The sequence below is a fragment of the Oncorhynchus mykiss genome, chromosome 25 (assembly GCF_013265735.2).
Source record: "Oncorhynchus mykiss isolate Arlee chromosome 25, USDA_OmykA_1.1, whole genome shotgun sequence".
Taxonomy (NCBI): Eukaryota; Metazoa; Chordata; class Actinopteri; order Salmoniformes; family Salmonidae; genus Oncorhynchus; species Oncorhynchus mykiss.
In genome coordinates, this window is record NC_048589.1 from 36,154,113 (window position 1) to 36,176,178 (window position 22,066).

The 22,066-nt window shown below is 40.1% G+C and overlaps 1 protein-coding gene across 18 annotated transcripts in view; it reads left to right on the top strand.

Moving 5' to 3' along the window:
• Nucleotides 1-22,066, top strand: part of LOC110505843 (dystrobrevin beta) — a 61,331-nt gene that overhangs the window by 2,698 nt on the left and 36,567 nt on the right. For 11 of the 18 annotated variants that reach the window (XR_005039457.1, XR_005039458.1, XR_005039455.1 and 8 more), the window contains exons 1-8: nt 4,355-4,421; nt 6,988-7,068; nt 7,249-7,462; nt 9,339-9,424; nt 10,988-11,142; nt 11,475-11,580; nt 11,845-12,011; nt 13,228-13,355. Coding sequence is in view for 15 of the 18 variants with exons in the window: in XM_036962292.1 (XP_036818187.1) it covers nt 4,355-4,421; nt 6,988-7,068; nt 7,249-7,462; nt 9,339-9,424; nt 10,988-11,142; nt 11,475-11,580; nt 11,845-12,011; nt 13,228-13,355 (1,004 nt within the window). In the remaining 3 variants the exon portion in view is untranslated. Of the gene's footprint in view, nt 1-3,326; nt 3,377-4,353; nt 4,422-6,987; nt 7,069-7,248; nt 7,463-9,338; nt 9,425-10,987; nt 11,143-11,474; nt 11,581-11,844; nt 12,012-13,227; nt 13,356-22,066 lie in introns of those variants that run through there. The other 7 variants (XM_036962286.1, XM_036962300.1, XM_036962287.1 and 4 more) reach the window with 6 other exon arrangements.

The following is a 22,066-nucleotide window of genomic DNA, read 5'->3' on the forward strand; positions in this document are numbered from 1 at the left end:
GTTTAACAGTATAGCTTCCGTCCCTCTCCTCGCTCCTACCTGGGCTCGAACCAGGAACACATCGACAACAGCCACCCTCAAAGCAGTGTTACCCATGCAGAGCAAGATGAATAACTACCCCAAGTCTCAGAGCGAGTGACGTTTGAAATGCTATTATTGCGCACCCTACTAACTAGCTAGCCATTTCACATCACATCGTTACACCAGCCTAATCTCGGGAGTTGATAGGCTTGAAGTCATAAACAGCAGAACTGCTGGCAAAACGCACAAAAGTGCTGTTTGAATGAATGCTTATGAGCCTGCTGGTGCCTACCATCGCTCAGTCAGACTGCTCTATCAAATCATAGACTTAATTATAATATAATAACACACAGAAATACGAGCCGTAGGTCATTAATATGGTCGAATCCGGAAACTATCATCTCGAAAACAAGATGTTTATTCTTTCAGTGAAATACGGAACCGTTCCGTATTTTATCTAATGGGTGGCATCCATAAGTCTAAATATTCCTGTTACATTGCACAACCTTCAATGTTATAATTACGTAAAATTCTGGCAAATTAGTTCGCAATGAGCCAGGCGGCCCAAACTGTTGCATATACCCTGACTCTGCCTGCAATGAACGCAAGAGAAGTGACACAATTTCACCTGGTTAATATTGCCTGCTAACCTGGATTTCTTTTAGCTAAATATGCAGGTAAAAAAATATATACTTGTGTATTGATTTTAAGAAAGGCATTGGTATTTATGGTTAGGTACACATTGGAGCAACGACAGCCCTTTTTCGCGAATGCGCACTGCATCGATTATATACAACGCAGGACACGCTACATAAACTTGTAATATCATCAACCATGTGTAGTTATAACTAGTGATTATGATTGATTAAGTTTAATTCTAGCTAGCAACTTACCTTGGCTTCTTATTGCATTCACGTAACAGGCGGGCTCCTCGTGAGGCAGGTGGTTATAGCGTTGGACTAGTTAACCGTAAGGTTGCAAGATTGAATCCCTGAGCTGACAAGGTACAAATCTGTCGTCCTGCCCCTGAACAAGGCAGTTAAACCCACCGTTTCTAGGCCGTCATTGAAAATAAGAATGTGTTCTTAACTGACTTGCCTCGTTAAATAAAGATTAAATAAAGGTGTAAAAAAAAAAAAAAATCTGCAAAATCGGCGCCCAAAATTACCGATTTACGATTGTTATGAAAACTTGAAAATCAGCCCTAATTAATCGCCCATTCCGATTAATCGGTCGACCTCTAACCATTACTACGATCAATTTCATAATAACCACGGCTTTACCCTTATGATGGCTTAGTAGACGTTACCGCACTCGATGCCTAGCAGTGGCCGTTTCCGCCAGTGAGTGGACATTTGGAAAGTAGTTTGAGGTCAGTAGGTCATATTACCAAGGAGCTATTGAAATGATACAGTTTGAAACATTTATGTAAAATCATGTGAGATGAAAAATAGACAAACCTAAAGGGTGTGCAATATACAAGGATAGTGCAGTGGACATTCTGAACCTTGTTTAAATTAAAATAATTCATTTTAAATAGTGCGAGATGTAAATCAACAAAAAAAAGTGGGTGAAATGTGTGTCTATGCCATCGGGTTAGCTAGAACCAGTTTTTAAAGTTTTTAGGCGTAATGGTTAAAGAGCTTTTGAAATGTGAAAATAATGATTTGTCACTATGTTGACGGTCCCTAACTGTGGTTGGTGGACGTAAGGAAAACTACAGTCGAATGTCCAATCTGAATCTGTCTTTACCTCGGTAATTTCATGGTATTTGATGATTGTGCACCTGCAGGCCTGTCACCACTGTACTCAGAAGTGACTAATGATCCAACATATAGTATCTAAACTTCATTAGGCTACTTGACTTTTAATGCCTACAGGTGCAATTTTTAAGAAGCCTTTCAATGATTTATCAAACTATATTGTCATCCTCCCAAAACCAAATATTGTGTATAATGTTATGTCTTGTCTGCCCACAAGAGTTCAGTCAGGCTCTGATATCCTATTAAGGTATATTACATTTCACAATGGCCAATCAAGGTTTGACATTTTCCTCAATATCAACAGAAGTTATTTGTTTTGGTAGCCACTTTCTCATTCAGAGTCTTAGTTGCCTATATATGAAACGCTCAGACAAGCTTAGTCTTCAGTAGGTCTACTGCGTATTTTAATATTACAGAGGGCCATTGTACAATTACTGCTGACAGCTGGTGTTTACTTCCATTCTACATACTATCTACTACATGTCATAATCTATTATCTAACAACCATTTCTTGCACATTATGTGGACAACAATTTATTATGATTATTATTATTATATTTAATCTGTATATTAATATCTTTATGGGACTGGAAACTATGGCTGTCCAGCTACACGAGTGAGAAGAGAGGCATATAAAGGCCCTGTCAACAGAGTTCCTGAGGGTTCAACCTTGGCTTGGCTTCACTGACTGTGCCCGAAGTGGCACGCTATCCCCATAGAGCTCTGGTCTAAAGTAGTGCACTATAAAGGGAATAGGGTGCCATTGGATATGCAAGCACTGACTGCTTACGTTCAACTGTTCAGCTGATGAAGATCTCTGGCTGGTCTGATGGGATGTTGATACGGTACTGTATTTGAATAGAGCCCTCTGCCAGCCAAGCAAACCCTGGGTTCAAATACTATTTGAAATCATTTTCGATACTTTCTGGGTTTCATTGAGCTTACCTTGCTGAATTGAACCAATAGAAAAGTTCCAACAGTGCAAGCCTCATCCACCTGTCACTCCAGGCAAGCTAGATGAAACACTGCAAGTATTTGAACCCAGGTCTGGTCCCATCCAAGCCTATCGTGTCATTTCCCGGGTTTCAGAACCAATCATTGAATAGTTGTAATGTGTTCTGTGTCTATCATCATTAAGTGTCTCCTCTGTCTGTACCCCCGGCTGCCTTTCGGGACCATTAATCCACAGGTTTTAGCTGAGGGGCGATGTCAAGGAGAATTATCATTTGTAGAGTACAGACAGGACGTGTGTCCCCCAAATGGCACCCTATTCACTATAAAGTGCACTACCTTTGACCAGTGCCCTATGGGCCCTGTAGTGTACTATAAAGAGACAGAGCAGGATAACTCAAGTGTGTTCCCCTTCGCAGGAAGAACCCCCCCCCCCCCCCCCCCCCCCCTCATTTAGTCCTTGAAGGGAGGGTGTTAAAAGTCAAACCCATTTTGTCTGGAAGGATTGCTTATCCTACTACAGAGCATAACAGACACAGAATATTAAGGAACCAACTAGCTAACTCTCTCTGATGGTTCTTCTCTCCACAGGGGAAGCAGCAGTTAATGCTTCACTTTGTTTAATATTCAGACAGCGACAGGTAAATAAAGACCTCTGGGAGTTTTATCTGATAAAATCATCAGTAGATTAAGTTCACTTTTTCTGAAAGGTGCAATATGGAGAAATCGCTCCATTTCCTGGTTACTAAATATCTTAAAGGTTTGCCTAATTTCACTTTGTGACAATGTATTCCCAATGTGTTGAGAATCATTGTACCATCTAAACTGCTGTGAAATATATTTTTCAACAACCCAAAATATTGTATTTGTAGCTGGTGTACAAAACCGAAAGTATAGGATGCAAAAACAGAACTTAAGAACTGGAAACATCGAAATAGCGCACATAGAACAGCTCTACCGCTTCTTAGACTTGCTTTCAATGGAAAAATTACAGATCTATAACTCTTTTTGAGGAAAATCCTTTGAATAACCCTTTTTGGGTCCAGGTAGAACCATTTTGGTTCCAGGTAGAACTCTTTGGGTTCCATGTAGGAACCTTTCCACAGAAAGGGTTCTACCTGGAACCAAAACAGGTTTTTCAAAGAGTTCTCCTATGGGGACATCCAAAGAACCCTTTTTCTCTAAGAGTGTATGTGTTGTACATTATGGAACATTCCATATATGATACATACATACTTAGAGTGATGAGTGTATAGAGTATACAGGATCAGTTAGATTCATATTTTACACTACTGCTTTAACTTGAATGTACAAAGGCTATAATGGACCTTGATAATGTATACAATGGTTTCAATGATGTATAGTCATTACAGGTATGTAATGAGTAGGTAATGCATGCTTGCTGGTTTATTTCCCTAAAAAATAGTAATATGTCTAATGTATACAATAATTATGCAATTACTGAGTGAGAAGGTAGTAATGCTTGCTGGTTTATTTCCCCAGAATGATAGAGGGCAGAGAAGACTGATAATGTATAGTATCTACAATGATGATGTAATTACATAGTGAGAAGGTAATGTGTGCTTATTGCCTGTTGTGGTATCCCCCCCCCCCCCAGAATGATAGAAGAACGCAGTAAACGAGGCAAGGCCATGGTGGAGAGGAGACAACTCTTCATGGAGATGAGTGAGTAGACAGAGCTCCAGGGCCAAACTATTACTATTCATTTACACACTGTTATAATCTGCTGTGCACAGTAAAGCATTATACTGTACATTCCCCTTTACATCAGGGATTCCTCAAAGGGGGTCTGCAGAGGTACTGCAGGGGGTCCGAGGCCAGATCTCCAAATGCATATATTAATATGTTTGTTTTTACATTAGCAACAGCAGATTAAACAAATCTTGGCTAAGGGATCCGTGGAATAAGTTTACAGGGTGTAATACAATACAATGTCATATTATTCATCTACAATGTATGTTCTTAACCCTGGGCAACATGGGCCTGGGAGGCTCACAGGGATATTGGTATCCACAGTTACTCCACCATTTATACATTTTTCAACTTAATAGTTCTTGTATTCCCCCAAAATGATTTTATTTTCACATACAGCTCAAGTCGGAAGTTTACGTACACTTAGGCTGAAGTCATTAAACCTCGTTTTTCAACCACTCCACAAATGTCTTGTTAACAAACTATAGTTTTGGCAAGTCAGTTAGGACATCTACTTTAAGTCATTTTTCCAACAATTGTTTACAGACAGATTTCCCTGTATCACAATTCCAGTGTGTCAGAAGTTTACATACACTAAGTTGACTGTGCCTTTAAACAGCTTCGAAAATTCCAGAAAATGATGTCATGGCTTTAGAAGCGTCTGATAGGCTAATTGACATCATTTGAGTCAACTGGGGTGTACCTGTGGATGTATTTCAAGGCCTACCTTCAAACCCAGTGCCTCTTTGCTTAACATCATGGGAAGTCTGGTTCATCCTTGGGAGCAATTTTCAAACCCCTGAAAGTACCATGTTCATCTGTACAAACAATAGTACACAAGTATAAATACCATGGGACCACTCAGCCGTCATACCTCTCAGGAAGGAGACGCGTTCTGCCTCCTAGAGATGAAAGTTCTTTGGTGCGAAAAGTGCAAATCAATCCCAGAACAACAGCAAAGGTACAAGAGGTACAAAAGTATCTATATCCACAGTAAAACGAGTCCTATATTGACATAACCTGAAAGGCTGCTCAGCAAGGAAGAAGCCAATGCTCCAAAACCGCCATAAAAAGCCAGACTACGGAGTTTAAATGTATTTGGCTAAGGTGTATGTAAACTTCCGACTTCAACTGTAAATGCACTGTAATTTAAGCTTTAAAACAGAAAAGCTTTCTTTCTGCCTCATGGCAAAATGTGTAGAATTGCAGGGTATTAGCTTTAAAACAGAAAAGCTTTCTTTCTGCCTCATGGCAAAATGTGTAGAATTGCAGGGTATTAGCTTTAAAATGGAAAAGCTTTCTTTCTGCCTCATGGCAAAATGTGTAGAATTGCATGGTATTAGCTTTAAAACAGAAAAGCTTTCTTTCTGCCTCATGGCAAAATGTGTAGAATTGCAGGGTATTAGCTTTAAAACAGAAAAGCTTTCTTTCTGCCTCATGGCAAAATGTGTAGAATTGCAGGGTATTAGCTTTAAAACAGAAAAGCTTTCTTTCTGCCTCATGGCAAAATGTGTAGAATTGCAGGGTATTAGCTTTAAAACAGAAAAGCTTTCTTTCTGCCTCATGGCAAAATGTGTATAATTGCAGGGTATTAGCTTTAAAACAGAAAAGCTTTCTTTCTGCCTCATGGCAAAATGTGTAGAATTGCAGGGTATTAGCTTTAAAACAGAAAAGCTTTCTTTCTGCCTCATGGCAAAATGTGTAGAATTGCAGGGTATTAGCTTTAAAACAGAAAAGCTTTCTTTCTGCCTCATGGCAAAATGTGTAGAATTGCAGGGTATTAGCTTTAAAACAGAAAAGCTTTCTTTCTGCCTCATGGCAAAATGTGTAGAACTGCAGGGTATTAGCTTTAAAACAGAAAAGCTTTCTTTCTGCCTCATGGCAAAATGTGTAGAATTGCAGGGTATTAGCTTTAAAACAGAAAAGCTTTCTTTCTGCCTCATGGCAAAATGTGTAGAACTGCAGGGTATTAGCTTTAAAACAGAAAAGCTTTCTTTCTGCCTCATGGCAAAATGTGTAGAACTGCAGGGTATTAGCTTTAAAGCTGCAACATTGACTTTTTGTTCCCCTTGACAAAATGTGTAGAATTGCGTTAAATTTGCTTGTAAACTGCTAAAATGTATATACGATGCCAAGAGAGAGCCTTTAAAATTGTCTTTCCCAGGGCCCTAGACTTGGTTCATCCGGCAATGCACTGCCAAAGTCATAATACAACTCCTTGACTTGACAAAGTCATGGTACAACTCCTTGTATGCTATTGTTTTTTTTTACTTGAGTTGTGTTCTGACTATAAAGGGGTCCCTGATGAATTTGCTATCACAAAAGGGGTCCCCGGCCCCAAAACGTTTGAGGACCACTTCACATCATGCACTGTCTGAGTGAAATCTCCAGAGGAAAACCAGTACTAATCATTCACACTGCTGTGTCTTAGCCAAGCCATTCACGTTACACTGTACAGTACATTCCCCTTCCCCATACAGTGGGTTTTGTGTGTGTGTGGTTGTGTTAGTTTGTTGATTCATCTTTTTATTTTTATCAGGGGGACAAAACTTTGACGTCATCAGACTGTCAACCTATAGGACGGCCTGCAAGCTAAGATTCGTGCAGAAAAGATGCAACCGTAAGTACTCGCTGTCGGCCTCTTTTAGTTTCCTTTACTGAAGATCTTACTCTCCTAACTTATTGAACTGTACACACAACAATGTCACATATGTTTGTTTCAAATACGGTACACTTGAACGTAATTAGTTAATTTAGAATAAATCTATTATTTTGTCTATCTTTCCCCTCCTTCCCCCAGTGCACCTGGTGGATGTGTGGAACATGATCGAGGCGTTCCGTGACAGCGGTTTGAACACACTGGACCACAACACAGAGATTAACGTGTCTAGACTGGAGACCATCTTGTCCTCCATCTACTACCAGCTCAACAAGCGTCTTCCCACCGTGCACCAGATCAACGTAGAGCAGTCCATCAGTCTGCTCCTCAACTTCATGGTGGCTACATATGACAGGTGCACTACATTAGACACTGGATATACATTAGATATAGAATATTACATACACTGAGTGGACAAAACATTAGGAACACCTGCTCTTTCCACGACACAGACTGACCAGGTGAATAAAAGTGAAAGATATGATCCCTTATTTATGTCACTTGTTAAATCCACTTCAATCAGTGTAGATGAAGGGAAGGAGACAGGTTAAAGAGGGATTTTTAATCCTTGAGACAATTGAGACATGGATTGTGTATGTGTGCCATTCAGAGGGTGATTGGGAAGACACAATATTTAAGTGCCTTTGGAGTATGATAGTAGGTGCCAGGTGCACCGGTTTGTGTCAAGAACTGCAACGCTGCTGGGTTTTTCACACTCAACGGTTTCCCGTGTGTATCAAGAATGGTCCACCACCCAAAGGACATCCAGCCAACTTGACACAACTGTGGGAAGCATTGGAGTCAACATGGAACGCTTTTGACACCTTGTTGAGTCTATGCCCTGACAAATTTAGGCTGTTCTCAGGGCAAAAGGGATGCAACTCAATATTAGGAAGATGTTCTTAATGTTTCGTACATTGTGTTGTAACGACGACGCAGGGAGTCAGGAAGCAGGTGCAGATGGTGAGTTTTAATAATAACGAACATGGAGAGTTACCAAACAAGAGAAGTGTCTGGACATAAAAACAGAACCAATACTGCCTGATGACGGAGGTTGGTGAGGGCTATATGAAGGGAGAGTAATCAGGGTCATGATGAAGTCCAGGTGTGCGTTACCATAGGGAGCAGGTGTGTGCAATGATGGTTGCCAGGTGTGCACAATGTGGGTTGCCAGGACCGGTGGTTTGTCGACCGGCGACGTCGAGCCCCAGAGGGAGCAGGATGACGTGTATACATTTGCTTTGAACTGCTGTATGAAAAGTGCATGTACATGTCTGTAGATTTAAGTATGGTGCAACACCTTATTTTCAGAACTAGAGATGTTTTTATTTGTATTTTTTTTTACCCCTCTTTCTTGATATCCAATTGGTAGTTAGTCTTGTCCCATCTCTGCAACTACCCTACGGACTTGGTAGAGACGAAGGTCGAGAGCCATGCGTCCTCCGAAACATGACCTTGCTAAGCCACACTGCTCGCTTAACCCGGAAGCCAGCCGCACCAATGTGTCGGAGGAAACACTATCCAGTTAGTGACCAAAGTCAGCTTTCAGGCGCCTGGCCTGCCACAAGGAGTAGCTAGACTGTGATGGGACAAGGAAATCCCATCCTGCCATACCCTCCCCTAACGCGGACGACGCTGGGCCAATTGTCTGCCGCCTCATGGGTCTCCCAGTCATGGCCAGCTGTGAGACAGCCTGGGATCAAACCCAGGTCTGTAGTGACGCCTCAAGACCTGAGATGCTGCACCACTCGGGAGGCCCACAAGATATAATTTCTTACTATGGAATACATATATTTAACAGATGTTATTGCGTGTGTAGCGAAGTGCTTGTGTTCCTAGCTCCAACAGTGCAGTAATATCTAACAATACACACATCTGAAAATAATGGAGTTAATTAAGAAATATAGAAATATTAGGACGAGCAATGTTGGAGTCCAGACTGTAAATATATCAAATGAATGTGTCTGTGTCTACCTGGACTAAAGTAATCAGTGTGCTGGACTGAACTGTGAGCTCTCCCTTTCAAATGATTCTGGGCCTTCAGACAACATGGTCAAGATAGATTCAGAAGTTCTATATTGTTGTCAACAAGCTAAAGCTATCAAATCATGGGGAAAAAAAGTATTTGCTTTATTGAAAAGGGAAGATGCTTCTCCTTTGTCGGTATGATGAGTGTGTGTGTTTCAGTTGTGAATAGATACATTTTCCAAATTGTTTGTTTGTGTGTTTAGTGAAGGCCACGGGAAGCTGAGCATTTTCTCGATGAAGTCAATGTTGGCGACTATGTGTGGAGGGAAAATAGTGGACAAACTACGTTGTAAGTATATCTTCATGAACTTAGCCCAGGGTAGAGGTCACAGTTAAAGCAACCTAAAGGACAGTTAACAGCAGTAGTCACACTTTTTCATTTGATGGCTTAGTTTGTATCAGACAACAGGAAATCCTTTGAGACATTTGAATACATGTAGGCTACAACAGGGGTTCTTAAAGTGGGGGGGGACTCAAAGTTGCGTCCGTGGCCAGATCTCAAAATGATATGTAAAAAAAAAAGGTTTTCTCATTTTATTTGAATGAATATTACTAACAACATATTAGACATGTTGGTCACATGGTCTAGGGCAAGACCACAATGTCATATTATTCATCTACAATGTATGTTCTTAACCCTGGGCAACATGGGCCTGGGAGGCTCACAGGGATATTAACATTGATTACATTTAGATATTTTTGTTACTGACCTACACGCAATACCCCATAATGTCAAAGTGGAATTACGTTTTTTGCAATGTTTACAGGCAGAATCCTAAAGGAAAACCTGGTTCAGTTCCCTTTCCTCCAGACACTGGGAGATGAATTCATCTTTCAACAGGACGAGAACATAAAACACAAAGCCAAATTTACGCTAGAGTTGCTAGAAGACAGTGAATGTTCCTGAGTGGCCGAGTTACAGTTTTGACTTAAATCGTCTTGAAAATCTTGGGCAAGACCTGCAAATGGTTGTCTAGCAATGGTCAATAACCAATTTGACAGAGCTTGAAGAATTTTGGAAAGATGTGTGGAAAGCTCTTAGACTTCCCCAACAATTCACAGCTGTAATCGTTGCCAAAAGTGATTCTAAAATTGATTGACTCGGGTTGAATACTTATCTAATCAAGATATATTAGTGTTTTTCGTAAGTCTTTTACATATGTTAGTTTTGCATTAGAGTATTTTGTGTAGACAGTTGACAATTTTTTTTTATAAATACATTTTAATCCCACTTTGTGACACAACAAATGTGCAAAAAGTCAAGGGGTGTGAATACTTTCTGAATGCACTGTAATTTAAGCTTAAAAACTGAAACGTTTTCTCTGTTATTTTTAAAAAATTGTAGAATATTATCTTAAAATATTTGCTTAAACTGAAAGATGTTCTCTCCAATGCCAAGTGGAAGGCCTTTAAAATGTTCCTTTCCAGGGCCCGAGACTTAAGTAAAATTCCTATTATCTTTATATATATTTTTAATCTTACTTGATTTGTGTTCTGATTTTTAAACTGGTTTCCTGATGAATTTACTTTAACCAAAGGGGTACGTGGCCCCAAAAGTTTGAGAACCCCTGGGCTACAGTGTCCGCAGTTGCATAAATGATACACAAAGGGACGCTGTTGAGTCACATTTCCAGCACTAACGTTGTTGTAGTTTAAGATGGAAGTGTGAAGAAGGATCATAGCTCATCTTCAATACATTGTAGAAATGGTGTAGATGTATGTAAACTGATGTACTGTACATCAATCTGGTGTACTCACCACCTTTCTCTCTCCCTCTCTACTTCTCTCTCTCTCTCTCTCTCTCTCTCTCTCTCTCTCTCTCTCTCTCTCTCTCTCTCTCTCTCTCTCTCAGGTATCTTCTCCCAGATCTCTGACTCTAATGGTGTGATGGCCTTTGCTAAGTTTGACCAGTTTCTTCGTGAAGTTCTGAAGCTGCCCACAGCTGTGTTCGAGGGCCCGTCGTTTGGATACACAGAACACTCCGTACGGACATGCTTCCCTCAGCAGGTAGGTTGGACATACCAAGAGGGTTTCTCTCACTGAAATAATATACATGTGTATATATACTTAGAGAGAGAGATATGAACATAGGATGAGGGATGAACCTTGTAAATACAGTCCACAGACCATAAAAAAATCACCCTCCAAAAGGTCGTCTGCAATAAGCAGGGCACGTTCATCTATTATTGAAGATGACCTTTTGCAGTGGTGTCCATTTCATTCACTATGGGTTACGTCCCAAGTGGCACCCTATTCCCTATATACTGCATTACTTTTGACCAGAGCCCAATGAGGATGTGTTTCTATTTAGAAGTTATTCTCTGTCTAACTGAATATAGAAGAAGATCTTGCTGAACACGTTTTTGGACATTTTGATGGCAGATCCTCCCCCCCAGTGTCTCGTGTGGCTACCTCTCATGCACCGACTTGCTAATGTTGAAAATGGTAACGTTTCCCCTGTTATTAGTTCTCTTGACTTTATTTTCACAGTGATTTGCCGAACACCAATTATAGTCATTCTAATCTAAGCATTTGTATTGAGAAATGGGGTAAGATTTGACCAAAAATCTGTAGATATAATGCTTTATAACTTATTTTTAAGCATATATGTGCTATTAAAATGTCTTATAATAAATCTTATATGTTATGTCTCACTGTATCAACATTTCATCAGTGACCTACTAACCATTTCTCGGTGGTTTCCTCTAGCCTTCCATCCCGTGGAATGTTCTTATTGCCGGAGTGAAAGTATGATGGGGTTCCGTTACCGGTGCCAACAGTGCCATGGCTACCAACTCTGTCAAAGCTGCTTCTGGCGTGGCCATGCCAATGGTCCCCATAGCAACCAGCATCAGATGAAGGAGCACTCCTCTTGGGTAGGCACGGCAACCACAAAGTCTCTCTCTCTCAATTGCTTATTAAAATCCCTCCTGTCCTTTTCTCCTCCCCTTCATCTGCACTGGTTGGAAAAAGAATGGACAGGTGAAAACAATATGGTGGAAGCTCATTATTAGACTGGCTTTCAGCTGCTCAGTTCTTTCAGGTCAGTACAATGAAGGAGAGGAGGCGAAGAGGAGACAGTCCTTTGAGAAAGAGACCACCTCCCACAATCACACTTATACACACCAAAGATAAGTTATGATAGTTTCATCGAATACCAAGATTCAGCCTTCCTTTGCGCTCTGACAATCCAATAGCCGCCTGCATACATAAGCAGAGCATTGGGCTTGTTTCTACCTGCATACATAAGCAGAGCATTGGGCTTGTTTCTACCTGCATACATAAGCAGAACATTGGGCTTGTTTCTACCTGCATACATAAGCAGAGCATTGGGCTTGTTTCTACCTGCATACATAAGCAGAACATTGGGCTTGTTTCTACCTGCATACATAAGCAGAACATTGGGCTTGTTTCTACCTGCATACATAAGCAGAGCATTGGGCTTGTTTCTACATGAACTAACCTTTTTAAATATTCTGATTTATGGATTTTTACTCATTTCAGCTAATTAAATTGAATGCTATGCCAATGCCAGCATTCTCCCAATTTTCAATCAGTGTGATGTAAATTGAAGCTGGGAGAATGATTTACACTGGTTCCAAATCCAATCCTGAACTCTTGTGTGCCTGCGATCAGGATGGTAATGATTATTTTATTTTGAGGGCATCATGCCCAGAATGAAATGGCTGAGCATATTTGGAAGTAGAAAAAGGTTATTTCAATTGTCAGAGAAAACATCTCGGACAAAGCAAAGAGAACTGTGAATTCGGTCCCATTCTGCATGAAAAAACCTTGTAATTCTCGGTACACTATGCATTGCGTAATGTAACTGGGTATTTTAGAAATAGTTAAGGTCAATTACTATACATCTCTTTACACTACTTCTATAAGCAGTTTCCACATTATAAAAGACAGGGTTGGGGTCAATTCCATTTCACTTCAATCAATTCAGGAAGTAAACTGGAATTTCCGTTTACTTCCTGAATCGACCGAATGTCCTGAATGGAACGAATTCAATTCTAATTAACCCCTAACCGTGATAATAAAAAATAGTGAATATGATGTCCACCGTCTTGTTTCTGCCTCTCCCAGAAGTCTCCAGCTAAAAAGCTAAGTCACGCCATCAGTAAGTCTCTGGGCTGCGTCCCCATTGGAGAGCTACCTCACCCAGTGTTCCCTGAGCAGTTAGAGAAACCCCAGGACAGCGTGCCACACACTGTGTAAGTACATTTGGACTCTTCTACCACCACTGGACACAGATTAAGCCTAGTACTAGACATACATTTACAGGAGTCATTTAGCAGACTCTCTCATCCAGAGTGACTTCTACTAGTGCATTCATCTTAAGATAGCTAGGTCATAAAATAACATACCACAGTCGTAGTAAGTTCATTTTCCCTCAACAAGGTAGTTGTCACCAAAGTGAGTGCTAGTAGGCAAAGGCAAGTGCTTATCATTTTTTGTTTTGTAATTTTAAGATACTTCTTAAAGAGGTAGGGTTTCAGATGTTTTGGAAGATAGGCAGGGACTCTGTCCTGATATTAGGGGGAGACTGGTTCCACCATTGGGGTGCCAGGACAGAGAAGAGCTTTGACTGGGCTGCGTGGGAGCTGCCCACCTAGACTAAAGAGCATGTTCAAAGGAGATTGCTCATGGAACGTCTAGGCCTAATCTGTGTCCATGAAACTGCCCTCTTATGTCTACTTCACCAAGAGAGTCCATCTGTCTCTGATGTCATCAAGTGCTGCACTGTAAGTTGTCCAAACTCCATAGGATAAAATCATTGGCTTTCAAGCTCGCTGCCAATTGATGGTGCATTGTCAATAGTTTCTCACTAAGATTGGAGGGCCATGATTATTTAGTTATATGTGAGAAAGCTGATGTGTTACATTGGTTTATTGAGAGATGGGTGCTTGCATAGAAATATAATGATATATTATATTCTAAGTAATTAGATTATATACAGGGCCTTCAGAAACTATTCACACACCTTGACTTTCTCCACATTGTGGGGTGTTACAGCCATAATTTAACATGGATTAGATATAGATTTGCTTGTCTCTGGTCTACACACGATACCCCATAATGTCAAAGTGGAATTGTTTTTTCGAAATGTTTACAATTTATTTAAAAATGAAAAGCTGAAATGTCTTGCGTCAATAAGTATTCAACCCCTTTCTTATGGCAAGCCTAAATAAGCTCAGGAGTAAAAATGTGCTTAACAAGTCACATCAGTTGCATGGACTCACTCTGTGTGCAATAAAGTGTTAAATGTGATTTTTGAATGACTACCTCATCTCTGTACCCCACACATACAATTATCTATAAGGTCCCTTAGTCGAGCAGTGAATTTCAAGCACAGATTCAACCACAATGACCAGGAAAGTTTTCCAATGCCTCGCAAAGAAGGGCACCTATTGGTAGATGGGTAAAAATGTAAAAAGCAGACATTGAATATCCCTTTGAGCATAGTGAAGTTATTAATTACACTTTGGATTGTGTATCATCAATACACCCAGTTACTACAAAGATACAGGCGTCCTTCCTAACTCAGTTGACGGAGAGGAAGGAAACCACTCAGGGATTTCACCATGAGGCCAATGGTGACTTTAAAACAGTTAGCTTAATGGCTGTGGTAAGAGAACTGACCTAATGGACAGAGTGAAAAGGAAGCCTGTACAGAATAAAAAATATTCCAAAACATGCATCCTGTTTGCTACAAGGCATTCAAGTAATACTGTAAGAAATGTGTCAAAGCAATTCACTTTTTGTCCTGAATACAAAGCGTTATGTTTGGGGAAAATCCAACTCAACACATCACTGAGTACCACTCTCCATATGTTCAAGTATAGTGGTGGCTGCATCATGTTATGGGTATGCTTGTAATCATTAAGGACTGGGGAGTTTTTCCAGGTAAAAATAATAATAAATGGAATGGAGCTAAGCACAGGCAGAATCCTAGAGGAAAACCTGGGTCAGTTCCCTTTCCTCCAGACACTGGGAGATGAATTCATCTTTCAACAGGACGAGAACATAAAACACAAAGCCAAATTTACGCTAGAGTTGCTAGAAGACAGTGAATGTTCCTGAGTGGCCAAGTTACAGTTTTGACTTAAATCGTCTTGAAAATCTAGGGCAAGACCTGAAAATGGTTGTCTAGCAATGATCTACAACCAATTTGACAGAGCTTGAAGAATAATAAAAACATTTTAAAAAGTAATGATGGGCAAATGTTGCACAATTCAGGTGTGGGACGTTCTTAGACTTACCCAGAAAGACTCGCCGGTGTTTCTGCAAAGTATTGACCTAGGGGTGTGAGTACTTATATAAATGATATATTTCTGTATTTCATTCTCAATAAATTTGCAAACATTTCTAAAAACATGTTTTAACTTTGTCATGGGCTATTGTGTGTAGATTGGTGAGAGAGAAAAAATATATATATTTGATCAATTCTGAATTCAGGCTGAAATACAACAAAATGTGGAATAAGTCAAGGTGTATGAGTACTTTCTGAAGGCTCTGTTGCCAATTGGGTGTTTTGAAAAGCGGTTCTAAGTGATTCTATTTCTGTAGGTGCTTTGAACAACATTTTGGTCCCCATCAACTCGTTGTTTGTTATGTAATGAAGCTGTAGCTGGAGCTTTGCTATAAATCTAAGGCTTTGGTTGTGAAGCCTTTCTTAAATCATTATAGAAACAGTTTTATATCCTACTGGCTGTCACATAACCGAAGTTACATTTCTGTACATTTCATGTTATTTCAGAATAATATCTACTGTGTTCCATATCGAACAGTAACTGAATGCCTCGATGCCTGTCTGCCTGCTTTTATATTGCAAGCCACAGCTACTTGACTCACTGTCTGTAGGAGCGATCCATTTTCATGAATGGGGTGGTGTACCTAATAAACTGACCGGTGAGTGTATATTGCCTTACATGTGTAGATTGTAGCTAAAACTGACCTCAAGTTGACTATGCCCCACTAGTAACAAGATTTGCTATAGCCTATAGCTAGTTTCTGTAGCCTGGATGCCAGTCTGTTACTGGTTTCTTGCCAACTCATTATGGAATTGTCATGGAAAACATGAAGTCTGACTTGACAATGACATTGGAGTAGGCAAAAGATCTATTGGTGCTTTCTTGCTTACTCCTACCATATGATTGTTTGGCATGACAGCACAAACAGATCTGGAACCAGGCTATTGTTAGTGTACTGCTTTGTTGCTATTTTGGAGTCCCAGTAAAAGTTGACGCAGGATGAGGGTTATTCAGAGTTCCTCCCTCTCCTGGCTGTCATCTCCCTCCATCCCTCTCTTCTCCACCCTTCTTTCCTCTCTCCCTCTATTCATCACTTTCCCTTCCTTCCCTCCCTCTATCCCTCCCTTCCCTTTTAAATAGGAATGATGTTGAAAACTAGTTTCTGGGTTCAACCAAACCAAACACACAATTGTTATCAGAATGTGGTGACAGCAGGGAATGAGTCTGAGTCGTGCAGTATTATGGACCATAATGAAGTTAGATGGGGCTGAAAAGTAATATTCAGACTGTTAAACCTCAGCCTTAGAAGTAAATCTCATAAAACCAGACTCTCTCATCACCATATCGGCTCTGACCAGATGGCACAATGTTCCGTTTCTTTTGCACATGGATTCTACTTCTTAATTTTTATGTTTAAATTTAAAATCTGAGGCAATTACATTGCTCTTCCTTCCAGTAATATTCCCTGGAACCCTTTTTGGAATACATTTTTTGGGGAAAAACATCCACTATCTCAAATTATCTTTAGCAAAGCCCTAAAGGTGGTTCCAAATGGCACTCTATTCCCTATAGTGAATTACTTTTGACTAGAGCCCTATTGGCCCTGGTCCAAAGTAGTGCACTATAAAGGGAATGAATGAAACAGTGCAATTAGGATGATGGTGTTTAAATGGAACTCTGGCTGCAGTGTTAAAGACATGGCTAGATGTAATGGCTGCCATTTAGGATGTTGATCTAGTCTTCTGTTTTCTAATAAGGACACATTTATTCTGAGAGAAAGACGTTTTTGAAATGTCCTGAATTTGTATTAGTAGGCCTGAACCGAAAGGAAACAGTGCAATTAGAATGACGGTGTTTAAATGTCCTTGATAGTTTATGTGTATGCATTGATATGTAGGCTACGTACGCCTTTAAAAAAAAATTGTTAACCACCATTCAAAAGTTTGGGGTCACTTAGAAATGTCCTTGTTTTTGAAAGAAAAGCCTTTTTTTTATTTTTTTGTCCATTTAAAATAACATCAAATTGAACAGATATACAGTGTAGACATTATTGTTGTAAATGACTATTGTAGCTGGAAACGGCAGATGTTTTATGGAATATCTATATAGGCGTACAGAGGTCCATTATCAGCAACCATCCCTCCTGTGTTCCAATGGCACGTTGTGTTAGCAAATCCAAGTTTTTATCATTTTAAAAGGCTAATTGATCATTAGAAAACCAGCACAGCTGAAAACTGTTGTGCTGATTAAAGAAGCAATACAACTGGCCTTCTTTCATTGAGTATCTGGAGCATCAGCATTTGTGGGTTCGATTACAGGCTCAAAATGGCCAGAAACAAATAACTTTCTTCTGAAACTCATCAGTCTATTCTTGTTCTGAGAAATGAAGGCTATTCCATGCGAGAAATTGCCTTGAAACTGAAGATCTCGTACAATGCTGTATACTACTACCTTCACAGAACAGCGCAAACTGGCTCTAACCAGAATAGAAAGGGTGGGAGGCCCCGGTGCACAACTGAGCAAGAGGACTAGTACATTAGAGTGTCTAGTTTGGGAAACAGACACCTCATAAGTCCTCAACTGGCACCTTCATTAAATCGTACCCACAAAATACCAGTCTCAACATCAACAGTGAAGAGGCGACTCCGGTATGCTGGCCTTCTATGCAGAGTTGCAAAGAAAAATCCATATCTCAGACTGGCCAATAAAAATAAAAGATTAAGATGGGCAAAAGAACACAGACACGAGACAGAGATACTCTGCCTAGAAGGCCGCATCCTAGAGTTGCCTCTTCACTGTTGACGTTGAGACTGGTGTTTTGCAGGTACTATTTAAAATAAGTGTTCATTCAGTATTGTTGTAATTGTCATTATTACAAACAAAAACAATCTGCCGATTAATCGGTATCAGCTTTTTTTGGTCCTCCAATAATCGGTATCGGCGTTGAAAAATCATAATCAGTCGACCTCTAGTGCGATTGTCTCATGTTGTTTTATTCCTTTTGTCAATAGTGTCATTGCAATTGGAAATAGCTATGCAATTCACTTTGTTGTGAGTACGATTTGATTGAAGTAGTGGATTCATTAGATTTTTTTTTGCAGCCTGCAGATTGCATATATTATTTCCAAATGCTTTCCTTCAAGCTGATTTCTGAAGTCAGAAATAGAAGGAAAGAGATGTCTCACCAGGAATAGAGGCGAGACTGATATGAAAGCTAGGGGACATTTATGAAAGTACAGCCTTCTCTTCTCTGTCCTCGATGCCACAAGCAATGCACAATGAGTAGAATCTCATACATTGCCATTAGATGTCCACTCTTCGTGACAACGCTAAGCTAGCTCATTGCAGAACTTTGATCATAGAATGCCTAAATATACTGTTGACTTGTTCTTATTATTTGACCTTTTGACCTCTGTGGCACCTCTCATTGGGTTGTGGATCGTTGTGATGGGAACTTGTGACATCACGTGTGACTGAAATCATTATCAGGGAGTCATACTGAGACCAAGGTCCCTTTTACAGATGAGCCTTGAATTAAAGAAATGACAGAAAATGCACACATCAAAATATAAATACAAAATGCAAAGCAACATTTAAAACAATTATAATCATCATCATCAGTAATAACGTCCTCAATCAGCTTTCTGAATTGCTCTACAGGCACAAAAACATTATTTTGTAATAACATTTGGAAGATTGTTCCACAAATAAGGCCCAAGAACTAAAAGCTGATTTACCTAACTCCGACACCAAAGGATTTTACAGAGTTATCAATCCCTGAGACCAGGGGTGGTAACTCCTATATCTGAGGTTTAGTAGTGATGTTAGGTACAGTGGGACTTTTTTATAAAGGGCTTTACACATTGCTATGTTTTCATGTATCAACCTATGTGGCATCAGAGGGCCATCCAACCTTCTGGTAGAGAATGCAGTGATGACATCACAGAGGGCCATCCAACTTTCTGGTAGAGAATGCAGTGATGACATCACAGAGGGCCATCCAACTTTCTGGTAGAGAATGCAGTGATGACATCACAGAGGGCCATCCAACTTTCTGGTAGAGAATGCAGTGATGACATCACAGAGGGCCATCCAACTTTCTGGTAGAGAATGCAGTGATGACATCACAGAGGGCCATCCAACTTTCTGGTAGAGAATGCAGTGATGGCATCACAGAGGGCCATCCAACTTTCTGGTAGAGAATACAGTGATGGCATCACAGAGGGCCATCCAACTTTCTGGTAAAGAATGCAGTGATGAGTACTAAACATGTCTCCCGTAATAAAGAGCAGTGTGTTTTATAAGAAACTGCATCTGACGGCTTTAATGAAGTGGCAGAAAGTCAACTGAATAATCTGCTTTCTACTATTTAGCAAGAGGCAGGACCGACTTCTAGAAAAGAAGCCCATTTCTATTCTTAGCTTCTTAACTAAGTCATCGGTATGCTTTTTAAAAGACAGCTTTCGGTCTGTCCAGATGTTTGTAAGCAGGGACAGAATCAATATGGACACCATCTAGCTCTAGAGAACAACATATACGGAGTTTTACCTGCCGAGAGAGAGATTCTCAGAGCACGTCATTCTTAAACCTTTTATATAAGAGTCTTTTCCCCCACTACTCTTAATACCACTCAGTAAATAGGAGTTCTATTTGTACACTGTTTGCTGAAAGGTTTGATTGTTTACTTCTCAGAGGATAGTATAGTGCTGTATATGAAAGGCCTTTTATGTAATGGGCCTTGGATAAGTGTCAGCGCTGCCTGGGCGGAGGAACTGTACACGTACAGTGCCTTGCGAAAGTATTCGGCCCCCTTGAACTTTGCAACCTTTTGCCACATTTCAGGCTTCAAACATAAAGATATAAACTGTATTTTTTTGTGAAGAATCAACAAGTGGGACACAATCATGAAGTGGAATGACATTTATTGGATATTTCAAACTTTTTTAACAAATCAAAAACTGAAAAATTGGGCGAGCCCCCTTAAGTTAATACTTTGTAGCGCCACCTTTTGCTGCGATTACAGCTGTAAGTCGCTTGGGGTATGTCTCTATCAGTTTTGCACATCGAGAGACTGAAATTTTTTCCCATTCCTCCTTGCAAAACAGCTCGAGCTCAGTGAGGTTGGATGGAGAGCATTTGTGAACAGCAGTTTTCAGTTCTTTCCACAGATTCTCGATTGGATTCAGGTCTGGACTTTGACTTGGCCATTCTAACACCTGGATATGTTTATTTTTGAACCATTCCATTGTAGATTTTGCTTTATGTTTTGGATCATTGTCTTGTTGGAAGACAAATCTCTGTCCCAGTCTCAGGTCTTTTGCAGACTCCATCAGGTTTTCTTCCAGAATGATCCCATCATTCCAGAATGATCCCCTTCCCATCAATTTTAACCATCTTCCCTGTCCCTGCTGAAGAAAAGCAGGCCCAAACCATGATGCTGCCACCCCCATGTTTGACAGTGGGGATGGTGTGTTCAGGGTGATGAGCTGTGTTGCTTTTACGCCAAACATAACGTTTTGCATTGTTGCCAAAAAGTTCAATTTTGGTTTCATCTGACCAGAGCACCTTCTTCCACATGTTTGGTGTGTCTCCCAGGTGGCTTGTGGCAAACTTTAAACAACACTTTTTATGAATATCTTTAAGAAATGGCTTTCTTCTTGCCACTCTTCCATAAAGGCCAGATTTGTGCAATATACGATTGATTGTTGTCCTATGGACAGAGTCTCCCACCTCAGCTGTAGATCTCTGCAGTTCATCCAGAGTGATCATGGGCCTCTTGGCTGCATCTCTGATCAGTCTTCTCCTTGTATGAGCTGAAAGTTTAGAGGGACGGCCAGGTCTTGGTAGATTTGCAGTGGTCTGATACTCCTTCCATTTCAATATTATCGCTTGCACAGTGCTCCTTGGGATGTTTAAAGCTTGGAAAATCTTTTTGTATCCAAATCCGGCTTTAAACTTCTTCACAACAGTATCTCGGACCTGCCTGGTGTGTTCCTTGTTCTTCATGATGCTCTCTGCGCTTTTAACGGACCTCTGAGACTATCACAGTGCAGGTGCATTTATACGGAGACTTGATTACACACAGGTGGATTGTATTTATCATCATTAGTCATTTAGGTCAACATTGGATCATTCAGAGATCCTCACTGAACTTCTGGAGAGAGTTTGCTGCACTGAAAGTAAAGGGGCTGAATAATTTTGCACGCCCAATTTTTCAGTTTTTGATTTGTTAAAAAAGTTTGAAATATCCAATAAATGTCGTTCCACTTCATGATTGTGTCCCACTTGTTGTTGATTCTTCACAAAAAAATACAGTTTTATATCTTTATGTTTGAAGCCTGAAATGTGGCAAAAGGTCGCAAAGTTCAAGGGGGCCGAATACTTTCGCAAGGCACTGTATGTAAATGTCAATGTCAGAGAAGGCAGTCATGCATTTATTTCACAGAATGACAAAAACAAAATGATGGGAGAAAAAATCTAGTCTATTTAGAGGTTGAGATGAAGTGCGGTATTGAGAAAAAGTTTATTTTATTATTATTTTTATTTTTTTGAATTGTTTTATTGTTTATTTCACTTTTGTTTATTATCTATTTCACTTGCTTTGGCAATGTTAACATATGTTTCCCATGCCAATAAAGCCCCTTAAATTTAAATTGAATTGAGGAGAGGAG